The sequence below is a fragment of the Moschus berezovskii genome, chromosome 4 (assembly GCF_049115385.1).
Source record: "Moschus berezovskii isolate FMDL1 chromosome 4, NW_MosBer_1.0, whole genome shotgun sequence".
In the NCBI taxonomy this organism is placed as follows: Eukaryota; Metazoa; Chordata; class Mammalia; order Artiodactyla; family Moschidae; genus Moschus; species Moschus berezovskii.
In genome coordinates this window covers 100889809-100905454 of record NC_142463.1, presented here as the reverse complement: position 1 = coordinate 100905454, position 15646 = coordinate 100889809, and the positions used below count along the sequence as shown (strand labels likewise).

Below are 15646 nucleotides of genomic sequence, written 5' to 3'. Positions count from 1 at the left end.
AACTCCCAGCGAGAGGAAAGAAAGAGCGTCCCCGGAAACCACCGAAACGCTGGGGTAGAGCGGCACGCGTTTTTCCTTTCGTCGGTGCTCCTCGGCGGCCGTGCTCCTGCGCGGAAGGACCTTGGGCTCCCCCTGTGCCCCGGCGGCCAGCGGGAACCTCGCAAAGCAGTCGTGGGGAGCTCGGCGGCGTTTCATTGCATTGACACAGAGGTTAGTGGAAAATGCGTTCTGAACGAGGCGGCCCTGCCTCTGGACCCGGGGATCCACTCCGGAACCGGAACCAGCGGGAAGGGAGTGAAGAGCCAGCAGCCAGGCTCCCTAGAAATCCTTTTCGAGGATGGCAGAGGGTCTGGGAATGTGTCTCGCAGAGACCTGTGAATGGGAATAGTGAAGCTGAAAGGCATAGTCTTGGTTGGCTTCTGAGGAATTGGGAGAAATAAGTGAACAGACCAGTGTTTGATAGCACGTGTGATTCTTTAGTCAACCATGTCTGTTTCTTTTTGCTCAGACGGTAAAGCGCCTGCCTACAATGCAGGAGACCTGGGTTCGATCCCTGAGTCGGGAAGATCCCCAGGAGAAGGAAATGGCAACCCACTCCAGTATGCTAGTGCTAAGTCACTTCAGTCGTGTCCCACTCTGTGCGACCCCATAAACGGCAGCCCACCAGGCTCCCCCGTCCCTGGGATTCTCCAGGCAAGAACACTGGAGTAGGTTGCCATTTCCTTCTCCAATGCATGAAAGTGAAAAGTGAAAGTGAAGTTGCTCAGTCGTGTCCGACTCTTTGCGACGCCATGGACTACAGCCTACCAGGCTCCTCCGTCCATGGGATTTTCCAGGCAAGAGTACTGGAGTGGGGTGCCAGTGCCTTCTCCGACTCCAGTATTCATGCCTGGAAAATCCCATGGACCAAGGAGCCTGGTGGACTACAGTCCATGGGGTCGCAAAGAGTCGGACACGATTGAGCGACTTCACTCCACTTCAGTGAAGAAATAGAAATTTCAAAATTAAATACTGCCTTGCTAAAAACATACTTCATCTCCTATCAGAAACACCCTGTTGAGAAGCTATCATTTACCTCCTGACTGACTGCAAAGTTGTCATTGCCTGTTCATTCCCAATAGGAGTGAAACAATGAAGTATAGAATCTAAGGTCAGTGGTAGATCACAAAACCACCTACACCCAATTTATCAAGAAAATGAGAATCATACATGATCCCATAAAGATAAATCTCATATACATAGGTTTCCAGTCTTCTTTTTCGATGCATGCATGTGGGGGTTTTTTCGCAATAATTGAACTTTCCTCTACATTTTGCTTTGTAACCTGCATCTTTCACTTAATGAATAATTTTCTACACTAATACATATTGTATTGTGAATGTTGGCATAGAATTCCATTGTATGCATATACCATAATTTATTGAAACAATCACTTATTAGGTTCCCAGAATATCAGTATTCTAAAGTGACATATTTTTATCATTCCCTTGGAACAGAATATCCAAAACAAAAGAATTAGGTCAAAGATATGCAAGATTTTAAGGCTTTTGGTATATCTACTGTCAAATTGCCATCTAGAAAGAACATGAATTTACATTCAACAATACTGCTGCCAACATAAAAGAAAAACTTCCCATCATACTGTCTTTTTTTTTTTCCTAGCTCTGAGACTCCTCAGCATAATGACTCAAGCAGAAATTAAACTGTGTTCTTTGTTGCTACAAGAGCATTTTGGAGAGATTGTAGAAAAAATTGGAGTCCACCTAATCAGAACTGGCAGCCAGCCCCTAAGAGTTATTGCCCATGACACAGGAACATCGCTGGATCAGGTATGTTTGGATCACATCATTTAACTTTCATTTCATTAATTTATTTTACCTACCCTTGAATATTGTTACTGCCTGCCCCACAAGGACAGAGGAACCTGGTGTGCCGCAGTCCATAGGGTTGCAAAGAGTCAAACATGAGTAAGAGACTGGATAACCCCACAAAGTGGAAAAGGGCAAAGTCTGCCCTAGGGATCAGAATGGGGTTGTTTGAGAGGAGAGAGAGAATGAGACATAGGGCCCAAGGTTGTGCTTCTCAAAGTGTTCTGGCTCCTTGTGGCTTCTTAGGCAAGTCTTTGCTCCTCCTATCCCATACTTCATTTATTCATAATGAGTCTGTTAATCTCAGTATTACATTTTAGGAATGGGAATAATAGAGGGGAAGTAAACTGAAAGATAAAGATTGGAGGAAATATGAACATCATAGTAAGGAATCTTCCTGATTTTTCCCACTGATATTCAGTTCTTACTAACTATTCCAGGGGAGAGAGGGAGCAATTTGCAGCTGTCTCTTGATGTTTAGGAAACTGTTGGACAAAACTTGCCAGCAATAATGAACTGCATCTTCAGATTTTTCTTTTTCTTTTATATCCTCTCTAGGTAAAGAAAGCCCTTTGTGTCCTCATCCAGCACAACTTGGTGATATATCAAGTGCACAAACGTGGCGTGGTAGAGTATGAAGCCCAGTGCAGTCGGGTGTTGCGAATGCTTAGGTATCCCCGGTACATCTATACCGCCAAAACACTGTACAGTGACACTGGAGAGCTGATTGTTGAGGAGCTGTTGTTGAATGGCAAAATGACAATGTCAGCTGTTGTGAAGAAAGTAGCAGATAGGCTCACAGAGACTATGGAGGGTCAGTACTATATCCACAGCTGTTAACAAAAGCATAGATTGACTGGCTGCAGGAGTGAACCCTTAACTACCTGAGGCCGTCTCATTTGCCTGTTTCCTCCTGTCATACAGATGGCAAGACCATGGACTATGCTGAGGTATCAAACACATTTGTGCGACTCGTGGACACACACTTCGTACAGCGTTGCCCCTTGGTGCCTGCCACTGAGAATTCAGATACTGGGCCACCACCACCTGCCCCCACTCTTGTCATCAATGAAAAGGACATGTACCTGGTTCCTAAACTGAGCTTGATAGGTAAGGAATTTTGACCCCAAAATCTGTGACTTGCCCTAATTGCAGATTCTTTCATAAAAGTTTCATAGTGATTGTTAAATGAATGACTTACTCAGTGAAGCAGTTACCGAGGATTTGCTCTATGCCAGAAACTGTGGTATAAAGTGATGAAAAAAACATTATGGTCCTTGCCCTTATGGAGCTTGAGTCTAGTATAGGAAGCTTACATTAATCAGAGAGTCTCATGGATATATAACTAATAAACTGTGATTAGTACTGTGAAGGAAAAGTATGAAAAGTGTGTTAGGAGTGTTATGAAAATATATAACAGGGGACCAGATTTACGTGGGAGTTTAGGGCACATGCTTCTTTGAGAAAATGGCATTTGAACCAAGATCTGAAGCAGAAGTAGGAGCCAGTCAATGAGGTAAGGTGTGAAAAGGTACAGAGGATAAGCATTTTTGGCAAAAGGAATTGTATGTAGTGAGGGAAAAAACAGTATATTTGAGGAATTAAAAGAAGATCAGTATAGTTAAAGCATAGAGAACAAAGGAAAGAGAGCCATACGATAAGGTTAGAGAGACAGGCAGGGAATAGATCATGCAAGACCTCACAGAGCACTTGTTCTTTATCCTAGATGTGAAGGAAAACTACTGAAGGATTTTAGAGGAAGTAACATGATCTAATTTGCATTTTTAAAATATGTTTCTATCTGCAGAAAGGATGGAGTGAAGGTAAATGTAGACAAACCAGTGAATAATTAGGCATAGAAGGGATGAGGAAAACAGAAATCAAGAATGACATCTGGCCGGCTTACATGGAAGGATGAGCATACTGTTCACTGTGAAAGGAAGCCTTGGAACAGGAGCAGTTTGAGGGAGAGAGACTATGAGTTTCTTTGTGAACATGTTGAGTTTCAGATGACTTCATCATTAACTTGAATTTCTTGTAGTTCCTCCATCCCAGCATCTCTTACCTAGAGGCCCCTACAGCTGTCTTTGGGATAGCGACACCTGCTGTCACCTTCTGCTGTTTCCTGTCATCATAGGAGATGTAGCCTGTCAGTGCAACTATTCTGTTTGGCAGGGAAAGGTAAAAGGAGGAGATCGTCTGACGAAGATGCTACTGGGGAACCCAAGGCCAAGAGACCGAAACAGACCACAGATAACAAAGAGGTAATGATGCTTCTGGACTTGGAGTCCTCACCCTGAGGCCAGCCAGGAAGAGCACTGAGATACCAAGCCCCGAAAGAGCTTCAAGGTTCTTGGGTTGAGAAGTAGTAGGATTATGAACTTCATCAAATGTTGGCCAGGGACAGACTAACAGAGAGGGCACTCCATTACTGTCTCTATACTGTCCATTACTGTCTCCCTCCTGAGGCTTAACCTCATTGGACAGAGGTAGTAGCTTATGCAAAAATAAAAGGCCTAGAAAAAGTTTAAATTGACCACTGTGGCTGGACTATAGAAACCCACAGGGATGAGTGGTCACAAATGAGTCTAGAAAGATATGTGTAGGCCTGAGCTCTTACATTCAAATGCTTTCTCAGCATCCCTGTAAAGATGTCTAATAAGCATCCCAAAAGTAGTATGACTAAAACAGAGTAATTGATTTCTCATTCCTAGCTATCTACTCCCTCCTCACCTTTCCTCATCTTAGGGACATCACCAAGACCAACCACCTAGGATACCATTTGCTTAGACCAAAGTCCTGGGAGCCATCTGACGTCACAGTAAAACCTGTCAACCCAATTTCTAAAATCAATTCAAATCTGACTGTTTCTTACCGTCCCCAGTCACCTTAGTCCAAACCAGTATCACTGTAGTCAAGACTTCACCAGCACTCTCCTAAGTGGTCTCCCTACCTACATTCATACCGACGTAAGAGCCAAAATGACTTCCTAGATTGTCTTTAAAAAAAAAAAAAATCCATCACTGATTTTTGACTCCTTTAATAACTTCCCATTACTCTTAGAAGCAATCCAGATCTTTACCATGGATTATTATCCCTTACATGAACTAAGTCTTTGCATGATCTGCTAGAAACAAGGCTCTCCAAACTCAGCTCTTCCTTCCGTCCCTTAAATATGTCATATGTGCTCTTTCTAGTCTTTTGGCTTTCGTCCCTAGGATTTCTTCTGCTTCAAATACTTTCCCTCAGATCTTCATGTAGTTGCCTCTTTTTCATCATTCCAATCTCAGTCCAAATGCTGTTTTTTTAAGAGCTTGAGCACCATTACCCACTCTCTACTCCATTCTCTACCACATTTTCCCATTTCATCTTCACAGCATTTAAAGGCAGATGAAATTATTTATTATTTGTACTTCCAATAGACTATAACTCTTTGAGGACAATATCTTGTCCCTGGTACCTGGAATACTAGCATAACATCAATAAATATTTTTTGATTGACTAAGAGGTTTACACTTCACCCTGAAGATAAGGGGGACTCGTTGATGAATTTTAGACAGGTGAATGAAGTAGCTAGATTTAAGTTTTAGAAATGTTACTATAGTACAGTGGTTCATAACTTGTACAACTTCATGGATGCATTTCAGAGAGTCCACCTGTACTTGTTCATATGAACATTTTTTATAGAGTACTCTTAGCTTTTTCAGATTCTTCAGGGGGACTGTGCCCCAAAAGCTGAAAAAAGCACAGCTCTATGAGAAACGGGGAGGACGGTGCAAAAAGAAAAAGATTAAAAATAGAAAACCAAATTATCCTCTTTTATAGTGTTCATTTTAAAAAAATGAAAATTAGTTAGGAGGCTACTTATAATCATTCAGGTGAGTCAAGATTAGAGCCTAAAATAAGGTAATGACAGGATAAAGAAAAGTAGACCTCTGGTTGGGCTTCCCTTGTGTCTCAGCTGGTAAAGAATCCACCGGCAATGTGGGAGACCTGGGTTTGATCCCTGGGTTGGGAACATCCCCTGGAGAAGGGAAAGGCTACCCACTCCAGTATTCTGGCCTGGAGAATTCCATGGACTGTATAGTCCATGGGGTCGCAAAGATTCAGACACAACTGAGCAACTTTCACTTCACTGCTGCTACGTCACTTCAGTCGTGTCCGACTCTGTGCGACCCCATAAACGCAGCCCACCCAGCTCTTCCGTCCCTGGGATTCTCCAGGCAAGAACATTGGAGTGGGTTGCCATTTCCTTCTCCAATGCACGAAAGTGAAAAGTGAAAGTGAAGTTGCTCAGTCGTGTCTGACTCTTAGCGACCCCATGGACTGCAGCCTACCAGGCTCCTCCGTCCATGGGATTTTCCAGACAAGAGTACTGGAGTGGGGTGCCATTGCCTTCACTTCACTAAATCCACACAATTGAATGGTTTTTTCCTCCAGCCAATTTAGTCACTGCTTCTGCTGCTGCTAAGTCACTTCAGTTGTGTCCAACTCTGAGTGACCCCATAGATGGAAGCCCACCAGGCTCCCCTGTCCCTGGGATTCTCCAGACAAGAACACTGGAGTAGGTTGCCATTTCCTTATCCAGTGTGTGAAAGTGAAAAGTAAAAGTGAAGTCGCTCAGTCATATCTGGTATAAGAAAAGGAACAGTGAAATCCAAACTCCTACCTAGAAAACTTCATTGTATCTAAATGTTTCTTTCTAATACTTTTCTCCTCCTCAGCCCATTCCAGATGATGGGATTTATTGGCAGACCAACCTTGACAGATTCCACCAGCACTTCCGTGACCAAGCCATTGTCAGCGCAGTTGCCAACAGGATGGACCAGGTGATATCTAAGTGGGTGGGACAGTGGCTATCAGGAACATTACAGTTTACCAGATGTGGCCATTGGCATATAGCCAGAGCCCACGCAGCAGAGTGAATTCTGAATTCTGGTTCACTGTTCAAACCTAGACCAGTAGTGAGATCGTGAGGACCATGCTCCGGATGAGTGAGGTCACCACTCCCTCTGGTGCCCCCTTCACCCAGCCATTGTCTTCCAACGAGGTGAGCTTAATGCTTCTTATACTAGTTTTCTGACTCCTGGATGTTATAATTATTATACATACAGCCTGGGATTAGGTTAAGGTCCAGACCTTGAAAGAAAGGGTTTTTGCCAATTGAGGTGGGACAGTGATTATCCCCAGGTAGTAGGTACTGAAATATTTGGTCTCTTGGGGATTCAACCTTTAAAAACCTAAACCACTATTTTAGTCAAAGTACAAGTAATTCTTTTTTTTTTTAATATATTTTATTGAAGTACAGTTGATTTACAATGTTGCATTAATTTCTGCTATACAGCAAAGTGATTCAGCTTTTATATATACACACACACATTCTTTGCTTTTTCATGTTCTTCTCCTTATTGGTTTATCACAGGATATTGAATATAGTTCCCTGTGCTATATAGCAAACCTTGTTGTTCATTCATTCTATATGTAATAGTTCCCATCTGCTTATCCCAAACTCCCAATCAAACCCTCCCCTACCCACCTCCCTCTTGGCAACTACAAGTCTGTTCTCTGTAAGTCTGTTTCTGTTTCGTAGATAAGTTCATTTGTGTCATATTTTAGATTCCACATATAAATGATACTGTGTAGTATTTGTCTTTCTCTTTCTGATTTACTCTACTTAGTATGATAACCTATAGGTTAATCCATGGCTGAATAGTATTTCATTGTATATATATGGTACAGATTACTCTTAATTGTTCTAAGTATTCACTGTTTGGAATCTGAGCCTTAGTGCTCAGGATATTATTTGGCTGCTTGTATTTGTTTTTTCAGTGTATTATATATTTTTTAATTTTTTAATATTTTGTTTATTAAGTTTTGATTGAAAAAATATTTAATATATCAAATACTTTATATTCTGTTACTTTTCGTAATCATGCCAATATTTATCCATATTAAATATAGTTTTATTTTTACAGTGTTTAAATTTTTTTATTATATAACAAAAATTTAAGTACAAATATTTTTCCAATGACAGAAATGATTATATGACCTGTATTTAGAGATCTATAGTTCTTTTTTGATATTTATTTATTTAGCTGGACCAGGTCTTAGTTGCTACATGTGGAATCTTTGATCTTTGTTGCAGCATGCAGGATCTTTCACTGCAGCAGGCAAACTCTTAGTTGCAGCATGTGGGATCTAGTTCCCTGACCAGGGATTGAACGTGGGCACCCTGCTTTGGGAGCAGAGTCTCAGCCACTGGACCACCAGGGAAGTCCCTAGAAATGTATAGTTTTTCAAAGTTGTAGTTCCCCAAACTTTCAGAAATGGCAGGCAAGTGCTATATCTTGTAGATGGTAGTTACATGGGTATATAGAATTATCAGCACTCATCAAACTGAATCCTTACAATCTGTGCTTGTTGTATGTAACATACTCTAGTTTAAATACATACGTAGTTTTGCATAATCCCAACCCCAGAGATCTTTCTCAGTAGTTTGATACATATCTTTATTCAGATTTCTTATATTCAGACTTCTCACTTAAATGTAGGTATATGTATATTTTTTGGAGAAGGCAATGGCACCCCACTCCAGTACTCTTGCCTGGGAAATCCCATGGACGGAGGAGCCTGGTAGGCTACAGTCCATGGGCTCGCTAAGAGTCGGACACGACTGAGCAACTTCCCTTTCACTTTTCACTTTCATGCATTGGAGAAGGAAATGGCAACCCACTCCAGTGTTCTTGCCTGGAGAATCCCAGGGACGGGGGAGCCTGGTGGGCTTCCGTCTATGGGGTCGCACAGAGTTGGACACGACTGACGTGACTTAGCAGCAGCAGCATGTATATTTTTTAACAAAAATTTATAAAGGGATTATACTCTGCATACTATTCTAAACTTGCTTCTCTCATGTGACAGTATATATAAACTTCCTTTTCATGATCTGTCTCATTCTTTATAATGGCCATATCACATTCCACTTAATGTGGCCACGGTGTACTGTATTTTAATGAATTCCTTATTATTGGACATGTGAATTCTTTCCAGTTTTTTACTCTTACCAACAATGCTGCTGTGCTTTGGGACGTTTTTATACTTGTGATATCTAAAATTAAAACATCTTTATTTCAACAATGTCACCAGTTCTAAGTTCCCAAACCCTTTTTCACTGTGTCTTTTTGCTCCATAGATCTTCAGATCCCTACCTGTTGGCTATAACATCTCTAAGCAAGTTCTTGATCAGTATCTCACTCTGCTGGCAGATGATCCAGTAAGTCTTTTTTTTTTTTTCTATTGTGTTTAGGATTAATTTCAGCCGCTGAAAACTGGTAGCAGTCTTCTGCAGCTTCATTCTCTACCTAGCCAGCTCAGACAATTTCTCTACCATCGCCTGATGGGAGAGCTTCCTCCTACCAACTTGACCATATTTGCTCTTCTGGAAACAGAATCACTGGACTTTCCATTCAGATAACACAAGTTCTCTCTCTCTTTTTTTAATAGCTAGAGTTTGTTGGAAAGTCTGGCGACAGTGGTGGAGGAATGTATGTCATCAGTATCCTTACGGGTGGTTATTTCCTTAACAGTCAGGCAGCCTGAACTATGAATCAGAAGGGTGACTTTAGGAAAGATTTGATGATATTTAGTATACTAAGTGGGGAAGGGAATGGCAGCTCACTCCAGTATTCTTGCCTAGAGAATTCCACAGTCAGAAGAGCCTAGCGGGCTACAGTCCATGGGGTTGCAAAGAGTTGGACACGACTGAGCGACTAACACACACATACAGTATACTAAGCAAGTTAGAAAATTGAACTGAGACACTGATGATAAAGAAGCAAAACAGACTTTTAACCAACTAAATTTTAGTTAAGCAAAACCCTGACTTAAGCACCTTTAGTTAATTAAGGTTTTGAAATACTTACACAACATAAATGAGACTAATGTGAAAAACAAAACAGTATTTAAATTTTAAATTAAAGACTCGGGAATAAAACTAAGAGCACAATATCCAGGCCAAAACATTATGGAGTGACCTTTACCCTCTACATAAAGACCTGCACAAAGCTCTAGGATCTCTAGCCACGGCCACTCTGGAGTCCGTCGTACAAGAGAGGTAAGGCAGTTACCCTGAAAGCGTTGGGGGTCAGGTACTTCCTTTCCACACCCCATCTGAACAAATGATTTGATCATCAGGTAACCAACCAGTATAGGCACACCTTGGCACATCTTGCCCCATTTTCCATTAGACTGCTATGGATCCCATCTATTACTGCTCTTTACCCTAAATACCCTGCTACTTAATTCCCAGGGATGCCAATTCATCAGCCTTCCTAACACCTTTCCTTACAAATGTGGGAACTGAGGCATTCGAGTCAGCAGTTGGTGACTCTCTTATGATTAGCAGTATTGTCATTGATCCATGGAGTTAGGAAGGATTCTCTGACTGCTGTTCCTCTCAGGTCCTTGCGCCACACATAGACACTAAACAACCCTCTGTGACTAAGAACTAAAGCTAATTTATGTTGGCATGCCATTTGCTTTCTTTATTCCTTTCCAGATTTGGATCTCGCTGTGCCAGAATATTCCGTCTAGTTTTACAAAAGAAACACCTGGAGCAGAAGCAGGTAGAAGACTTTGCAATGATTCCAGCAAAGGAGGCAAAGGATATGCTTTATAAGATGCTCTCAGAAAATTTCATATCACTGCAGGTAATAATAATTGCCAACCAGCAGAGGTGATGGATTAGAGAAATTCCTGAAGCAAATATTCTGAACCTCAAACAAATTCTGTATCAGTCTTTGAGACAGAAGGGAAAAAAAGATTGACAAAGACATAGCAAGCACTTGCAAGATAACTGTGGAGCTTTATCTGGCCTTGTAAAAAAGAGGCACAGCCAAGAAATCACCCCAGAATCACCCTACCTTTTTTTCTTTAGCTCCTTGTTCCTATGGTTTATCCTTTCCTCAAGCCTTAAGTTTATTACCGGTCATTGTGTCAGTAGCATCTGTTGGGTCTTCACTGCATGCAGAGCTATGTACTCTACCCTAAAAGGAAGTAAGATAGAATGGATTTTGGAATCAGAATCACAGCTCTGCCTATCACCCTGTTACACTACCATCCTTTTGTCCCACCTGCAAAATGGTGCTAGATGGAGGTAACAGAAATAGTTTGTCGTAAAAATCAAATACAGTCTACTTGGCAAATAAGAGTTGCTCAGCAAATTTTAAGTGCCTTCTCTTTCTTCCCCACTCAGGATGTTGACAATCAAAGGGAAAAACAGGACATCCCAGCCCTCCATATGGCCGATTATGCTATAAACACAGATGCTATATGACTGGGAAAGAGGGAATATAGGTGAAAGAGAGGGCTTAGTAACTCCAGATGGCGCAGGTATTTACTTTGCCAATTCTGAAGGAAAGTATAACGTCTCATTTTTCTTTCTGTGGACAAATAGGAAATTCCCAAAACACCGGACCATGCCCCATCCCGGACCTTCTACTTATATACTGTGAACATCCTGTCAGCTGCCCGAATGCTGCTGCACAGGTGCTGCAAGGTACCTGCTCCCCATCCCCTCTACGGAGATGTCTCACCCTCACGCCCCCTTCAGTTGTTTTGCCTGAGCTACTTGTATAGAACTACGTGCATTTCTTCTCTCTCCTCAGAGTGTAGCCAACTTAATAGAAAGGAGACAATTTGAAACCAAAGAAAACAAGTGAGTAACATTTTCAACTGAGTAATTACATTTTTCAAGGCCAAAAAGCTTATGGGGAAATGTCCTATAGAAATGGAAACCAATAGAGATAATAACCTGTCTGGTTGCACTGAATTATTGGCTTAGGTTGGCATAATCATGCATTCATATACACTTTAGTCATATATCCCCAGTGAAATAGTTTTGCAGATTAAATTTATGAGCAACGTATAAACTGGCACCAAACTTTGAGTACAAGTGAGAAGCAGCAAGAGTTTCAGGAATAAAGTCACATTTCTAATTAAACTTGCAGAAAACATCCTTAGAGAGTGACATTGTCCACTTGGACCAGGAACACGGTAAAGGGGGAGTTATGGCCCAGGTCTGTGGGATAAAAGAATCTCCAAGGCTGGGGGACATGCCTCAGAGTTGTGTTGTTCTGACAGGCGTCTGCTAGAAAAGTCTCAGAGGGTAGAAGCCATCATTGCATCCATGCAGGCTACAGGTGCAGAGGAGGCGCAGCTACAGGAGATAGAGGAGATGATCACAGCCCCCGAACGCCAGCAGCTAGAGACCCTGAAACGCAACGTCAACAAGTGAGCCTCACAGACTCCAAAGCTGTGTTTCAAAGTACCCTCCAGACACATCCACTTTGATATCCTGCCACCCCTCCAACTTAACATGAGCAAACTGAAACTCTCTATCTTCCTCCGCACCTCAATGAACAGAATTTAATCCACCTACTTTCCTGAGCTCAGATTTCTGAAGATACCCTCAGCCTCTCCGCCCTCACCTCTCTCTCTCCCCTTCCTCCTCTCTCTCTGTCTCCTCTCTCTCTCTCTCTCACCCCCTCCCCCGCGCCATCTCATGTTCACCCCGACTGTTGCTGTTGCTTCAGCAGAGTGTCCCAAATCTGGCCTTTCACGTGCACGCCCTTCTCACCTTTTTCCCAGACCTTCGCAGTCACCTCCCCCTTCAAACCCTTTCTTATAATGCTTTCAAAGTTAGTTTCTTTAAAGAGATTAATACTATCACTCTCCTGCTTTAAATGCTTTACTGACCTCTTGTTTACAGCATAAAGACCAGCCTCCTTGGCGTAACATACAAGTCCTTTCATGGTCTCGTACTTGGCCTGTCGCTTCTTCCTCATTTCCTTTCACTCCTCACCATAGACCTTCATAGAGATTGCTTTGAACCTGGGGAAGATTGCCATCTTAATGATACTAAATCTTCCAACCCATGAATATGAGAGGTCTTTCCATTTCCTTAGTTCTTCCTTAATCTCATTCAATGATGTTTTCAGTATTCAAGTCTTACAGTTTTTTTGGTTAAATTTATTCCTGTTTATTCTTTTTTGATGCTGTTTTAATGTTTTCTTAAATTTCATTTTTGAATTGTTCATTGCCAATGTATGGAAATAGAACTGATTTTTGTGTTTTGATTTTATATCCTGTAATTTTGCCAATTCATTTACTAGATGTGGTAAGTTTTTTGTGGATCCTTTGAGATTTTTCTTCTATAGGATTATGTCATCTGTGAATTAGAAATAGCTTTACTTCTCCTTTTCAATCTAGATACCTTTTGTTTGTTTTTCTTGCCTAATTTCCAGACTAGAACTTCCAGTGAAATGTTGAATGGAAGTAAAAAGCATGCATCCTTGTCTTGCTCCTAATCATAGGGGGAAGGTTTTCAGTCATTCTCCACTAAGTATGATGCTCGGTATGGGTTTTTCATAGATGACCTTTATCAGTATTATCAGTAGAAGCGGTATTCCCTTCTATTCCTAATCACTTTCAGCCTCAGCCACTCTCACCTTCTATTTTAAAATACACTAGGTCCTTTTACACCTGTGCCTTTAACATGTGGTTTTTCCTCCTTGCACATTAGACTATAACTTCTCCTGGGACAGAGGCGTTGTTTTTTGAACCCTCAGCAATTTCCACAGTGCCTAGCACATATGAGATGCTTGGTCAATGGGAGAATGAGCTATTAGTTCTCTTGCTTTTTGCCCAGTACATTTGAGGGTAACCAGTCCAGCCTCTAATCTTAAATGTGCTGATAAATGTTCAGTCTGGACAATTGCTCTCATTTTTTTCACTCAGGTTGGATGCCTGTGAGATCCAGGTGGATGAAACCATCTTCCTGCTGGAGTCATACATCGAGAGCACCATGAAGAGATAGTGACCCAGAAGAAAAGTCTTCCTCAAAGATCTGAGGGGATTGGAAGGAAGAATAAAGGAGTAGGGGAAGATCGAGATTCTGTCCTGACATTCCCTCTCCCTACCCCCCAGAGTACACCAGAAAGAGTGTGACCTGTCTTTTTTTTAAGTTTGCTGATCCTGTTTTAGAACCATCATTATATTCTACCCTCATCAAATCTTGGCAGGAGAAAGAACCTTAAATCAACTAGATTAATCAGCTATTAGATGCATCAGTTCCCACCGAGAAGTCAGCTAAAGCTGTGTTTGAACATCCCTGACAATGAGAAAAACTTCTTCCTAAGCTTTTTATTCCATTTTCAAAAAGCTGCACCTGTTCTTTACTTTGTTAAACGATATTATTAAACACACACACAGTGCAGAGAACGTGAAAGACTACCACAGAGGGGATGAAAGCTGTTTTTAGGGCCAGCAGGTGGATTGGCCCAAGCAGTCGTACTAAAATCTGTGGATAAATGTCACATTTGCAGCTCTGGGCTTCTAACATATCTGAAATTATGGTGTGAAATACTTAGCACAGTGCTTGACATATGAGAAGCACTCAATAAATCACTGCCTTTCTCTTCACCATTATTCCTAAAAACTGGCAATTGTAACTTCCCTCTCTCAGTACTGTGGATAGATGACTACTCTAGTTGGCATAATTTGTCCCAGCAGCTTCATTTCATTTAAAGCAGTTAGATGTTGTTTCATAATCACTTCAGTTTGCTGCTACCAATGTTAGTCCTAAATCATTAAAATTGGAATGCCAATTAACTTTATACAAAGATAACTCTTAATACAATACCATCTCTGCCTTCAAGACACTTACCGTCATTTTTTAGCACGAGTTACATTCCCCAGTTCTAGGATGCAGAGATGAATAGCCTCAAGCACAAATGTAATGAAAGGAGACAAATAAGTACAAGGATGTGTCGGGGGGCTGTGGTATAGAAGTAAAGGGGGAAAGGGTTAGGCAAGAAAGAAAGCAAAGAGAAGTGACACAATCTGTATTCTGAAAGATAGGGATTTACCAGGTGAGAGGGGGAAAGGCCCCAGAGGGAAGCAGAGCCTGTTTCTTAGGGGAACCACAAATAGGATATGACTAGAAAACGGCATAAGTCCTGCCAGAATTGACAGGCAGGAGCAAGGACTGGTGGGTCCTTGCTATGCTGTGGTAAGTAGCTTATCCTGAGAGCACTGAGAAGCAAAATGAGCAGACTTGTATTTTGGAAAGATCACTCTGAACTGTAGAGAATGAATTAGCGGGGGCAGGACTATATCAGTTCAGTCACTCAAGCGTGTCTGATTCTGTGACCCCATGGACTGCTGCACACCAAGCCTCCCTGTCCATCACCAATTCCCAGGGTTTATTCAAACCCATGTCCGTTGAGTCGGTGATGCCATCCAACCATCTCGTCCTCTGTCTTCCCCTTCTCCTTCTGCCTTCAATCTTTCCCAGCATCAGGGTCTTTTCAAATGAGTCAGTTCTTTGCATCAAGTGGCCAAAGTATTGGAGTGTCAGCTTTAGCATCAGTCCTTCCAATGAATATTCAGGACTGATTTCTTTTATGATGGGACTACTTACAGACTTGTAATAATATCTCAAGCAGAATATGAAGAAGACTTGAACTAGGGCACTGGAGGCTGGAAATTAAGACACAGATTTGAGAACATTTATCACTGTGGATGCTGATTGCAGCCATGAAATTAAAAGACGCTTACTCCTTGGAAGGAAACTTATGACCAACCTAGACAGCATATTAAAAAGCAGAGACATTACTTTGCCAACCAAGGTCTGTCTAGTCAAGGCTATGGTTTTTCCAGTGGTCATGTATGGATGTGAGAGTTGGACTGTGAAGAAAGCTGATCGCCGAAGAATTGATGCT

The 15646-nt window shown here is 41.8% G+C and overlaps 1 protein-coding gene across 1 annotated transcript; it reads left to right on the top strand.

The window, feature by feature from the left end:
* The first annotated feature begins 78 nt into the window (after window positions 1–78).
* Window positions 79–15622, top strand: POLR3C (RNA polymerase III subunit C). The gene is made up of 15 exons (XM_055403491.2): window positions 79–210; window positions 1663–1829; window positions 2427–2682; window positions 2793–2978; window positions 4044–4132; window positions 6593–6697; window positions 6826–6918; window positions 9058–9138; window positions 9369–9420; window positions 9918–9978; window positions 10423–10573; window positions 11320–11421; window positions 11531–11580; window positions 12006–12155; window positions 13662–15622. Exons 2-15 carry the CDS (start codon window positions 1683–1685, stop codon window positions 13738–13740), a joined length of 1602 nt encoding a protein of 533 aa, XP_055259466.1. The 5' UTR covers window positions 79–210; window positions 1663–1682; the 3' UTR covers window positions 13741–15622.
* The last annotated feature ends 24 nt before the right edge of the window (window positions 15623–15646 follow it).